Source organism: Neophocaena asiaeorientalis, unplaced genomic scaffold (genome assembly GCF_003031525.2).
Source record: "Neophocaena asiaeorientalis asiaeorientalis breed wild unplaced genomic scaffold, Neophocaena_asiaeorientalis_V1.1 scaffold263, whole genome shotgun sequence".
In the NCBI taxonomy this organism is placed as follows: Eukaryota; Metazoa; Chordata; class Mammalia; order Artiodactyla; family Phocoenidae; genus Neophocaena; species Neophocaena asiaeorientalis.
The window spans coordinates 513,640-526,822 of record NW_020175015.1 but is presented as its reverse complement, the minus strand read 5'-3'; the positions used below and the strand labels follow the sequence as shown (position 1 = coordinate 526,822).

The window sequence follows — 13,183 nt, the reverse complement described above, 5'->3', positions numbered from 1 at the left end:
TAGGTTTTCTAGTCTGTCCCAAGGCAGCCCTTCCCTGTGTGCTGGCTCCGCCTGGCACAGCTCCTTCCACGTGGCTGAGCTCAGCTCCCTGTGCCACTCCTGGGGTCCCGGCTCTGCTTTGAGGCCCCAGAGTCCAGCTGTGCCCTCAGCACCACACAGCCTTGCAGAGACTGGAGAGCGATTGAGGGGTGCCTCCCCCCCTAGTCTGTCCACCTGCAGGCTGCACCTTGGGCACACCGGCTCCTCTAATCACCCTCCTGTTTCATCCTCGCCAAGTTCCTAACGGGGAGACTGGTGAATGTCAGCTGGGAACGGTGTGTGGAGCTCCCAGAAGAGAGAGCTGGGCAGCCCTGGCAGGATTACTCTGGCTCTGACCCAGGAGATTTGGGGGAGGGGGCAGCCTAGGGAGGTTTGAGATGGATCTCAGCATTAGGGCCGAGTAGGGAAAAGCATTAAAATCCCCAGCCCCCAGCCAGCTCCTGACAGCCTAAGAGGCTGGATTTATTTTTCTGGGCTACAGGGAGCTGGGCAATTAGGCCTCTGTCTGCCCCTGCTTCTGCCAGGGTGCACTCGGAGTGGCTCATTAGGCAGGAGAATGAAGCCAGGCTCAGCCTGGAGCACCCCGTCCTTCCCCGCGCATCCTGTGCCTTGCGTCAGCCCTTGGGGAGACGTGAGCAGAAGAGCTGGGGGCCCTTAGGAGGGATTATCCCAGCGCCCTGCAGGGGGGCCGGCCAAGGCCACAGGGCGGTGAGTGGCCACAGCCTCTCCTCCTGCCCCATACATGCTCCCTAAGCAGACACGCAAGGTGGTCACAGAGGTCATGAACAAGAGCTTACTCGTCTTCCCGGGAGCGTGGCCTGACCACGCCCGGCCCCCTCAGTGCCGTTCAGAGAGGAGGAGGTGGGGTGCGGGGGTTCCCGAAAGCCAGCGACGGCCTGGCTTTATTACAGCAATAAATCCTTAGCTCCCTGTGCTCCAACAACTTCTGCCAGCCTCTCCTCTCCCTCATGGATGCAGTAATATCATCTCCCATTTTCTTATCCTCGTGGCAAGCCTGCAAGGTTTATAGGATAAAATGGCTCTTATCATCGCCAGTTTAGAAGTGGCAGAATTGAAGCTCAGAGGGCTCCTCTCTGACCGGCTGGGTCCCTCTCCCCCAAAGCACCAGAGAAGGGAACAGCCATCCCTTTGAAAGTGTGTAGGGAGGACACGTTTTCCCCAAGTTGGAACAGTGGTCTGTCCTGTTCAGGACGTGAGACACGTTGGTATCTGTTATCTAACTGGACCCTTGGGGCGTGGGTTTGTACCTCCACCTCACCCACAGCAAGCTGAGGCCCAGAAAGGGTCTGGCCTTGTCTAAGGCCACACACTAAGTCACTGGAGGAGGCAGGGTAGAGTTCAGGCCGCAGCTCCCCTAGCCAGGAATGGCCAGGTGCGTCTGGCTGACTCCAATCACACCCTGGAGGCCATTCCAAAGGCTGCTTCCTCCAGGGAGCCCACCTTGGTTCCTGAGTGAGATCCACTCTTCCCTGCCCCATAGCCCTGCCACAGGCCCACGTGGTGTTGATAGGACAAGAACATGGGGAGCCAGCTGGGAAAATCACCCCCTCCTCCTCCCACTGGCAGAGCCTGACCCCACCTCCAAGGGTGGCCTGAGAGGTCCCTCGGCTGAGTCAGCACCCCTCCCTGTCAGCCACAGCCAGGGGCACTGGAATGCAGCATGCGCCCCTACTCTCCAGACCACCCAATGCTCCTTGGGGTGCTCACCCGGGAGCTCATCGCAGGTCCAGCCTCCCCACCCTCACTGGCTTCCTCACTTGCTCTTCAAGTCACCCACTCAGTCTTCCTCCCACTCCTTGCCTGAGGTCCTCCTCTGAGCCAGGCCCTGGCTTCAGCACACTCACGGTCCAGCGGGAGAAACAGGAAGTCAGGACCCACATGGGCAGCCCAGGCCCGAGATGCTGCGGGAGCCCAGGGGAAGGGGAGAGGCAGGGAAGGAGGCCTGACTCTTTTGTTTGAAGGGGACACTTCTTAGAGGCATAGAGATCTGCGATGAGCCTTGAGAGGCAGAGACCAGAGAGAAGGCATTCCAGGCAGAGGGGACAGCGGAGCGAAGGGCAGTGCTGTGAACGGGTGAGGTAGGTTATCCCGGGATGGCTGTGTGGAGGGTGAAGGGTGACGGAGTGCTGATGGATTTCCCAGCGGCAGGTGTCTTCCTGCCATGGTGGGAGGTGTTCCCATCGAAAGAGGTAGGCAATGGTGGGGTGGGGGGGTGGTATTTTGTCTGTGTTCCACCCGCCCCCACTGCGCTATTCCTCGACACTCCTGAGACCGCACGGCCTCTCACACACCCCCTGGGCACAGCATGGTTTCCCGACTCCAGGAATGGCCTCATCCAGCCAGGTGGAAATCATGGGATGACAGGAGACATCATCAAAATTCTCTTCCGCAGCCAGTCTGCTGAATGCACTGTCTAGGTGTCTCTAGAATCCCTCCCTTTGCTACTTCTTTGCAGACCCCTCCACCTAGTTGAGGCCTCAGCCCTTCTTGTCTAGCTCCCTGCCATCCCCGCCTCCACTCAAGGCCCCTCAGCGCATTCTCCGTGATTGAACCAGAGTGGTCCTTGCACAGACCGAGTCCGACTGGGCTCCCACCTCCCAGGATGGAGTGCAGGCTCCCCAGCACAGCCTCTGGCTCAGGTCCCCTTGGCCACACGCTCTCCCTCCTAACACCAGAGCTGCACTGGGCCAAATCGCTTTCAGTTCCCAAACACAAGACACTCTTGTAACATGCAGCTCCCCTGCCTTCCCCACTCTAGCATGACATGATGTGCTAACTCTCTCTGACACCAGCTCAGGCAAGCTTTCCTGCCTGCGGTGTCCCTGGGCCCCGGCAGTGATCACCCTGGGTGGTCTGGAGGTCTGTTCTGATCTGCTCCCCACCCACTTAGGAGCCCTTCAAGGGAGGGAGAAACCAGGTTTGATATACCTTTGACCCCTGGACTCAGGGCAGGTATCAGGACAGGTTTGTTGATTGAGTAAGTAACCAACGCATCCCAGGCAAGACTGTTTGGTTTGGAACGGGGGAGAGGGCACAGGACTGGGGGTGCAAGCAGGCGCAGTGCAAGCCGTGCCTTCAACTCCTCGGCTTGAATAAATCACTTCCTCTTCCTGGAGACCCATCCATAAGACAGAGGGGGTCAAAAGAAGCTTAAAACACCCTTCAAAAGGCAACCATACTATAGAAGTGCGAGAGAGTTGACTGTCTCCTTCAATGTCTCGGGCTGGAAGTCCCTCCAGGCATCTGACTTATATCCCTCTTGCTACAAAGAAGCTGGTTTTGACACTGTGCTCCCTCCCACAGATGCAGAGTCTTCAGGGGCCCCTGTGGGGATGGCCTGAGAGCTGCCTTCTGTCCTACCCCATCCTTAATTGGCAATATTAGAGTAATGAGTCACAGACAACAACCAATTAATTATCCCCAGTTATAAAAAGCTTTTGCTTCCGCTTCCTAGCTGTCGAGTGAGCCAGCCTTCTGCTGCCAGGCTCCTCCACTTCCTCGGTGTTGGGGGGCAGGAGAGGACGTCATTTCATCTCTCTGGTCCTCAGTTTCCTGTTTCCTTATTTGTCAAGTGTGTGTCCTGGGGGGAGGGGACAGTGTGAGCAGAGGGTTGGAGGAGATGGGAATGTGAGGAGCGGGGAGGGGCAGGAAGGAAGGAGGCCAACCTGCATGGAGAGCAGCGGGGCGGGGGCTCCTTCCCAGGCTCCCTGCACCCCTCTTCCCTCCCCAGGATCCCCATCCAGTACTGCAGGGCCAGCTCTTAACCAGGGAAGCACTGAGGGTGCCTAGCCTGGCATTCAAGCCATTCCCCAACTTGTCCCAAATGCTCCCGGTCCCTGCTCTTCTCTCTGTCAGGCAACTTCCCAAGTCCTCCTCCCCGTCCTGCCTTTCTTCTTTAAACACACGCAGACTTGGGGCTTCCCTGGTGGCTCAATGGTTAAGAATCTGCCTGCCAATGATGGGGACACGGGTTCGATACCTGGTCCGGGAAGACCTCACATGCCGCGGAGCAACTAAGCCCGTGCGCCACAACTACTGAGCCCACGTGGCACAACTACCGAAGCCCGCACACCTAGAGCCCATGTTCCGCAACAAGAGAAGCCACCGCAACGAGAAGCCCGTGCATCACAACGAAGAGTAGCCCCGGCTCGCCGCAACGAGAGAAAGCCCGCGCGCAGAATTCCACCCCCAAAATTAATTAATTTAAAATAAATAAATAAATAAACACACCCAGACTTAAAACCCACCTGTCTTCCTGGCAGCCTCCAACTTCCTGACGCTCTTGCTGCAAATCTATCACGGATGGGGCTTCAAGCCTTGATTTCCCCATCCATAAACAGGGCATAACAATTAAATATGCCCCAACAGCGTGTTAGAACAATCAACAGGGCAATGCCTGTAAGCCATAAGCTCCCTGCATACAATAGGTGCTCAAGAAACATTAACTGTTACTCTCACACTTCGTTCCCAGCCTGAGGATGAGTGCTTCTGTGACTCGCCACCTGTGTGTCACCTCACTGCACAGAAGAGGCCCAGAGAGGTTCAGCTTCACTGAAGAACTTGACCCTAGGCTTCCCTGACTTGGGAGACACAAGAGGCTCCCCCAAGGGGTCCTGAGCAGAGGCAGTGCCTGGTGGGGGCATGGAGGGTGGAGGGGTAAGGGGATGCCCAAAGGAGGAGGGGAAGGTGGGGATGAGGAAAGGCACAGGCCCAAAGCTGGGCCCGCTCCCCCTGGCCGAGGCCTCTCCAGGCCCGAGGGGCTCTCCTTTCACTCCCCAACCTGCGCTCCCAGAGCTCACTCTGGGCCTCTATTTGTTCAGCAAAATTTACAGAGCAGCTTCTCTGCACCAGCCCTGACTTTGAGACACCAGATTGCTGTTGCTTTCACTGTGTCAGGCCAGGAGCCCAGCCCCCGTCATGGTTCTGGCCCAGCTGTCTGGGGAGGGACCGGGGAGAGAAAAGAGAAGAGAGGAGAGCCAGGGAGAGAAGGGTGAACCCGCGGAGGCTGGAACCCAGGAAGTGGGAGAGGAAGCGGGAGTGGTGCTGAGTTAAGGGCCGGGGTGGGCCGCCCACTCATCCTCAGCTGCGAGGTGCGGGTTGCCTGAGGTGAGCTCAGCCCTTTCTGCAGAGGCCCTGCCACCCAGAGTTGCTGCAAAACCCTCTCCCCTCTCCCAGCCTCTCCCAGGCTATGGCCTGCAGCCTCCGGCCACTGCCCCATACCTGGCACCTCAGGCCTTGGCATTTGCAGAGCCTACGCCACTTGGGCCCCCAGTCAACTCAAAACTGGCCTCAACCCACCACTTCCTCCAGCCTGGGCCCTGGGCGGGCCACAGCCAAGGCCCATCACTTCCTGACTCCACAGCCTGGAACTGGCTGGCCCTGGGCCCACCAAGAGGTGTGAGGTGCCCTGGGAGAGAGCCGCCTTCCTCAAGTGTCTCTTCCGACGGCCAAGGGCTTCCTGCTTGGGAGCTCAGCCATCCTTCTCCTCCCTTCCTCAGCCTCAGCAGTCTTCCCATCCCACCCCCACCAAGAGCGCTGGACCCCGTGCAGGGCCAGATCCGAGCTCTGCCCCTCTCTAGCTGCGTGACCTTGTCCTGGTCACGGACGTCCTTGGCTTCTGTTTCCGCATGTGAAGCGGTGGCGATGACATCTAGCTCACGGGCTTGGGAGAAACAGGGGTGGCCGCGTGTCAGTGCTCAGCTCAGCGCCCGGCACACAGACAGACACCTGGGTGTCAGCGGACTGCGAGCTCCTGCCCTCCTGACACGTGGAGGCCCTGCTGACTTCCTTCCTCTGCCTCAGGGGAGAATGGAGCTCGGAGCACAGCACATAGGACGGACAGGCTGCCCTGGGCAGGTCCCTCCTCTCCCTTGCCTCAGTTGGGCATGTTGCCTCCTGTGTGCTAGAGTGGGTACACAGCAATGAATCAGGCCAGGTGCCCACAGGTGGTACCTGCTTCTTACCATTTGGGGGTCATGAGAACAGGCTCCCGACTCAGTCGAGTGCTCTGTCCCTCTGTCCCTACCAGCACAGGCAGAGAGGGAGGGCAGGGAGGTGGACAAGCTTCCCCAACCTCCACATCCAGATATAGTCTGGTGATGCTTGGCCTCTGACCTCCGCCCCTGGCCACTCCAGCCCGTTTTGGGGCTGGCTGAATTTGGAGGCTGGCCTCTTTGTTCAGACAAGCAGGAGGGAGGAGAAAGTTGTTTTCCAGGCAGCAAAGCTTTTAGATAAACACCATTTATCTCTCTCTCTGTTCCCTCCTGAAGGAATTGGGTTCCTTCAGAGAAGAAACTAGATCCAATGGCTGATGGTGCCCCAGGGACGGAAGTGTGGCGTGGGGTTTGGCTTGGGGAGCCGGACACTAAGGGAGGCTTTCTTTATCCAGCTGAGCACCTGCTGCCAGCCCTGGCAGGCTTGTGGCTCAGGTGACTGGGCCCTGGTGCCAGGCCATGGCCCTGCCAGCTCCCAGGCTCCAGGATGGCCTGGCCCAGCTCTTCACCCTCCCCTTGAAGAGCCACCCGTCTGCTTACCTGCCCATCAGGATCTGCCAGGAAGCTGAGAACTTCTGCTCACCTTGGGGGACCCCACCCTCTTGGAGCAGCCCTCCCTGCCCAGACCTCAAGAGCAGCCCACACCCCACACTGTCAGAGGGGAGTCAACAACTGGCTACACCCACGTTCCTTGCCCACCTAGTCAGGTAGATTCGGGAATTTCCATAGGCCCATTTTACAGAAGGAGAAACTGAAACCCAGAAAGGGCATTGGCCTGTCCAGAGCCACACAGCAGGGTGTCAAAGCTGAGACCCCTCCCCCAGGCCCTGGGGCTCCCTGGGTCCTTTGGCCCCATCCCAGCACAGCTCACCGGTGTGGTGTCATCGTGAGAGCGCTGGTAGCGCTTCCAGCGGCAGCCGTAGATGCCGGTGAGGCAGGAGAGGCAGAGCTGCGGCTCATAGTACTGCAGGGGCTGGTGTCTCACCATGCTCGCGCCCGCGGCCCTGGCGCCCTGCCGTCAGGCGCCCATGGAGGCCCCCAGCTGGTCCTGGGGGAGCAAACAAAGTACTGTGAGGCAGGGGAGGGGTGGGGACCTGGCCCCAGCGCAGCAGGTGTCACTGTAGTCTAGGTCAGGGAGGGTCAGCCTCTGCTCAGAGCCCTGCCGTGGGTCCTTGTCTCTCTCGGAGTCAGAGGCCCATCCTTGCAAGTCCCCTAGGACAGTCCCCTGCCACCCACCCATGACCTAATCATCCAACAAAAATCCCCATACCTACTAGCAGTCACTCCCCCACTCCCACCCCCCAGCCCCAAGCAACCTAATCTACTTTCTGTCTCCACGGATTTGCCCACTCTGGACATTTCACATAAATGGAATCATATGATATATGGTCTTGTGCGTCTTGCTTTTTTCACTTAATGTTTTCAAGGTTCATCCATGTTATAGCATAAATCAGTACTGCATTTCTTATTATGACTGAAAATTATTTGATTGTATAGATATACCATTTTATCCACTCACCAGTTGGTAGACACTTGGGTTGTTACCACTTTTTGGTTGTTATGAATAACTCTGCTATGAACAAGTTTTTGTGTGAATGTATATTTTCATTTCTCTTGAGTAATACTTTGGGATGGGATTGCTGGGTCATACGGTAACTCTATGTTTAACTTTTTGAAGAACTGCCAAAAGCTGTTTTCCAAAGCTGTTGTACAATTTTACTTTCTCCAACTGTTATCATTATCACCCCCATTTTACAGATGAGAATTCTGAAGCACAGAAATGTTTAGCCATTTGTCAAAGGTCACACAGCAGAGCCTGGCAGTCTGGCTCCTTGTTCTAACCCAGGGGTTGGCAAACTATAACTCATAGCCAAATCCAACCAGCCACATATTTTGTGTGTGTGTGTGTGTGTGTGTGTGTACACATTTAGTTTTATCGTGACAAAGCAACCTGTATAATTTTAAGGTTTAAAACTGAGCATCATCTTCCCTTTCCAGTGAAACAAAAATTTAAAAATAAACAGGAACAAAATTACAATAGAGAATGTCAACTGCAAATAAGATCCTACAGGTTCTGCTGCTTCTCCCGTCGAGTGGCAGGGCTCAAGTCATCATTAGGAGAGAATTTTATTTTAAAAGTGTCATCTTAAACTGCAAGGATGTCCGTTAAACATCACAATTAAACATGCCAAAGGAGAAGCCATGTTGTCAAAATGCCTACTTAACCCACCCAAACATCTCAAACCCACCCTTTGCTGACCTTCTATAACCTCATTTTTTAAAGTTTTTTTTTCTTTTTTTAAACAAGAGAAAGTAGACAGATACATGTTGGTAAATGCTAACTGTCCATATTCACATAGAGACACAGTGTAATCTCTGAGCCCAATATACAGAGAAAGGAGGAAAAAAGCTAGAATTCTATGCACTAATACACAGGGGCCTAGCACCCTCCAGCTTCCAGCAGAGCTAAGGGAGCAGAAGGTTTTTTTTTTTTTCCCACAGAGCCTGGTGGTGTTGATTCCATAAAGGTTTTTTGAGACAGGAAGGGATAAAAATGAATTTGGAACAGAAAGGGGTAGAGATTCTTTTCCCACTGAATTCTGCTCAAGGTATTTCTCCCCAAAATAAGTTGTGAGCCACGGTATAAAGGAGAAAAGAGACCTCAAAAACAGGGCGACTGAGCACAAGAGGAGGAGGAAAAAGAAAAAAAAAAAGACTGCAACTTGCTCCCAGGGACTGGAGAAAATTTAAAAAGGAAGGTTGGAATCCATCAGTGTTCCATTAGTCATCTTCCCCTTCATCTTCCTCTCCTCCCTCCCCATCATCATCTTCATCACCTTCATCCTCATCCCCTTCTTCATCAATATCTTCTAATCCTTCTTCCTCTTCATCATCACCATCATCTTCTTCTCCTTCCCCTTCCTCATCATCCGTGTCCGGAATCAAGTAGTACTATAATGGATTTGGCCAAAATACCATCTTTTTTTTTTTTTTTGCGGTACGCGGGCCTCTCACTGTTGTGGCCTCTCCCGTTGCGGGAACACAGGCTCCGGACGCGCAGGCTCAGCGGCCATGGCTCATGGGCCCAGCCGCTCCGCGGCATGTGGGATCTTCCCGGACCGGGGCACGAACCCGTGTCCCCTGCATCAGCAGGCGGACTCTCAACCACTGCGCCACCAGGGAAGCCCCAAATATCATCTTTGATGACCTCTCCTAACTCATCTGCACCAGCATCAGAATGATCAGTAAACCAGGTGAAGAAGCTTTCCGGTTCCTCATGCTGTCTCTTCCTGCTGGCTTTATTCTACGTTTGACTTGAACATTTTGTCAAATCCTTTCCGGATTTCCTTTTGATTTCAGTGGACTTTGAAGATGGATCACCACTCTCATTCAGATGAAATTCTTTGGAGAGAACTTTATTTTCGAAGTGTTTTCATCAAAATAAAAATCTGTTCTGTAACCTGATTTAATATCTTCAAATTCTGTCACTTCGACTCTTGTCAAATAATGCAGCACCTCTGCAAATAATGCAGTACTCCCCAAGGAGTACAGACACTTGTGGATGGTTAACAAATGCTGTTACCCCAAAATCTGGGATTTTGGCAATCAGTTCCGACCTCTACTGAAAAAATGGTTGGCGGAGTTTGTTATATTTCTGTTCTACTTTCAAAATCTCCTCCCTGGCTTGTTCGTTAAGTCTGTCTGTTTGATTTTGCGCTTCATCAATATATTCAATTGCTTCTCGCTGTTCTTTTTCTTCCTTCGGCAAGTTCGGAGAAGCAGGCGTTTCCTCTGGCCTGGAGGCAGGAGTCAGTCTCGGTTTCTTCGGTTTCTTTGCTTGGGGTGGAAGTGAAGACTTGTGTTTGGGGGCCATGCTGGGAGAAAAGCCAAGAATCCACCCAAGGGAAGAAGCTTGTACCAGGAGCTCTGAGAACTCCAGCCACGTGTTTTTATACAGCCCACAAGATAAGAATGGTTTTTACATTTTTGAAGTAGTTGGGGGGAAAAACCAAAACAAAAATATGTTTTGATCCGTGAAAATTATACGAGAGTCAAATTTCAGAGTCTGTAAATAAAGGTTTATTGGACGCAGGCCCACTCACTCATTTATGTATTGTCTATGGCTGCTTTAAGTATAACTGCAGAGTTATGACAGAGACCATATGGCTCAGAAAGCCTAAAATACTTACTGCCCAGCCCTTTATAGGGAAAGTCTATTGACCCTGCAACCACGGGGCCACCATGGCCCCTGAACCGGTATTGTAAGTGCAGCATATGGTTGAGAAGGGAAAGGGTGCTGTGGGCACTTAACAGGTACAGGGAGGCCTGTAGGATGAGCTCCCGTCTCTAATGCCCCAGAGGCCACACCATAGGGGCACCGGGCTTCAGGCCCACCAACTACTTCCACGTCTGGGCCTTGCTCAGGGCCTCTGCCTAACACCCCCTATCTCCCCCCACTCTCCAGGTGCTAACCTCAGCACAGGGATTACAGCCTCCTGTCTGAGTGTGGAGGCGTGTTAGGAGCTTGCTGGGCACACTGACCGACCCGGAGCCTCCTAATTGCTGGGAATCGTCTGGTGCAGCCTCTGTGCCCGTGGCTCCCTGCGGAGGCATGTGGACATGGTGCAGCTGCTGGGGGCTCTCGGAGCCGTGTGGAGCCCAGGGCTTGGGGGACGGTATAGGATGGCGATGCTGCTGCAGTCAGCTTAGCACCCATGGGGTTGGGGAGGGCAGGAGTGGGGTCAGCAGGTAGGGGATCCTCTCGGCTTTACTCCTCTCTAGGAGGAGTGTGTGGGGAATTCCCTGGTGGTCCGGTGGTTAGGACTCGGCGCTTTCACGGCCAAGGGCCTGGGTTCGATCGCTAAGCTGGGAACTAAGATCCCACAAGCTGAACATTGTGGCCAAAAAAAAAAAAATGGAAGGAGTGTGTGCTCACATATGTACTCCCACACTCACAGCCTTCCAGAGGAGGTAGAAGGCTAGAGTCCACAACCAGGGACCACGTCTCACCCTGTGAACCCCCAGATGAGGGTCTCTGCTGTCAGGTGGGCCACAACACCTGCCCCTACTTCCCCCGGAAGGGAGGAAGCAGCTAATGTGTAGAAAGGGCCCTCGATTCACCCTGCCTTGGCCAATGACTTGCCCTGTAGCCAGAGCCACTCAGGGCTCTTCCCTGAGCCTTGGTTTCAGCTTTTGTCTTGACTTCCAAAAAAGGTCAGATGACTGGGGGTTGGGGGAGGGGCAGCGGTGCCAGGAGGGCACATGGCTGCAGTGACTGAGGCACGGCAGGTGGGCATTCTGCAGGCAGGGGCCCTGCCCTCCCATTCCTTTCCCAGGACCCCCACTCCCACCCCGACTCTGGGACTGATTCCCATGTGTCCTCTGCTCCCCCACCCCCCATGAATGAGCATTACAACCCACCCAGGAATGGAATTTCCATCTCAAATCTGGAAAAGAGGGAAGTAGAGCTGCCTGCACCAGGCCTCCAGCCGGGGACTCAGCTGACTGTGGCTCTTGGAACTATTTCCCTCCCCCCACATCCCCACCATGAATTTTCACACTATTCAGAACTGCAGGGGCATCTTTGAGAGGCAAACCTCTTTTCTTTCCTCTGCATGTTCTCCTGGGGCCATCAAGATAGCCAGCGGCTCCTTGCTGTCTCCAGGGGGGTCACCCAGACCCATCATGGGCACAGTGACCGCTTCATCACCCCCAGCCTGCCTCTAACATCCCTCAAGACCCTTTTCTCAGCACACCCTTGGCCACTGCCAGGGCAGTGGCCCAGTCTCACCTCACCCCTGGATGGGGAATCCCTGCGGTGGGCCTTGCCCTGCCAATCCAAGGTCTCACCTGCAGTCAGAGTGAGTTTTTAGCAGACAAATGACCAGGATCTGGCTCCTCTAGCCTCAGCACTCCAGAACCTGCTGTCCCTTCATCTGGCTAACACCTCCTGACCCTTCGAGTCTCCGCTCAGATGTTGCCTCCTCCGGGGAGCCTCCCCTGAGCCCCAGGTTTGGTTAGAGGGCTCCCAGCATCCCTCCTTCTTCCTGGGCAGCCTGTGGGAGCACCACTGACATGCCTGCTCCCCCAGGGGATAGCCTGAGTTATTCCCACTTCCCCAGTGGCCAGGGGAGGCAGCCCTGGGGACGCCCTGGACCACAATTCCGAGAAGGCTCGGAAGTTCCTGCTGCCAAGATCCTGAGCGGTCAGGACAAGCCCCCAGAGACCAGATTCTCCCCAGCCGCCCCCCTCCTGCCAGGGCTAATGGCATCACTTGCATCAGTTAAGTTCTCCAAGCCACCTCCCAGAGCTGCTGATATCAGCCAGGTTCCAAAGAAATCCTCAGCCTGGAGCCCCTGCCGGCTCTGGGACAAGAGAAAGCCCTCACCTCTTAGCCCGATGTTTGAGGGCCCTCCTCAGCCCAAAGTCTCATTTTCTGTCTGAATTCCTGGTCCCTGCCCCGAACCTCCACAGCCTCCTGTTTGCACAGGGAAGGGGCTTCAGGAGGGAGTCAGAAGGGAGACGGAGCGAGGGTCCGCTATGGAGTGGGTGAAGGATGCAGGGGGTGGGCATACACCTCCAGGGGACTCGCCCACTCTTACACCCTGGGAACGCACCTCACCCACTTCCCGTCTCCTCGTCCCTCCCCTGACTGGCAGGGTGCCCGGCCCTCACTGCCCCCAGACCCCGCTGCCTCAGGCCCCAGGCCTGCTCTCTTTCCTGAGAGTGGAAAGAGTCTCAGGCCAGGTGTCAGTGCCTGGACTGCAGCCTGGTCTCCTTCAACTGACTTGCGTGTGTGACCTTGGAGACTTATTTCACCTCTGAGGAATGGGCACTAGATGGAACGACACAAAAAGGACCCAAGGCTGCAATCAAAAGGAATAAAAATACTGACACGTGCTACAACGTGAATGACTCTTGAAAACATTATGCTAAGTGAAGGAAGCTAGTTACAGAAGGTGGTGTGGGAGCTTGTGGGGCAGCGCGCTGAGCACCGCACCTGTGTCAGCTCCCGATGAGAGCTGTCCAAAGTAGAGTTTGACAGTCTCCTTTTACAGGTTAGAAATATGGGCCCCAGGTGGATGGAGGAACAAACTGGGGTCCATCCAGACAATGGAATATTACTCAGC

At 54.9% G+C, this 13,183-nt stretch overlaps 1 protein-coding gene and 1 pseudogene across 2 annotated transcripts in view; both read right to left on the bottom strand.

Annotated features, from left to right (window-relative positions):
• GDPD5 (glycerophosphodiester phosphodiesterase domain containing 5) overlaps positions 1-13,183 on the bottom strand; it is a 90,565-nt gene that overhangs the window by 35,988 nt on the left and 41,394 nt on the right. For both annotated transcript variants that reach the window (XM_024761964.1, XM_024761965.1), the window contains exon 3: positions 6,925-7,101. In XM_024761964.1, the coding sequence (XP_024617732.1) occupies positions 6,925-7,041 (117 nt within the window). In that variant the 5' untranslated portion in view covers positions 7,042-7,101. The remainder of the gene's footprint in view (positions 1-6,924; positions 7,102-13,183) is intronic.
• On the bottom strand, positions 8,835-9,927 carry LOC112411083 (protein SET-like; annotated as a pseudogene).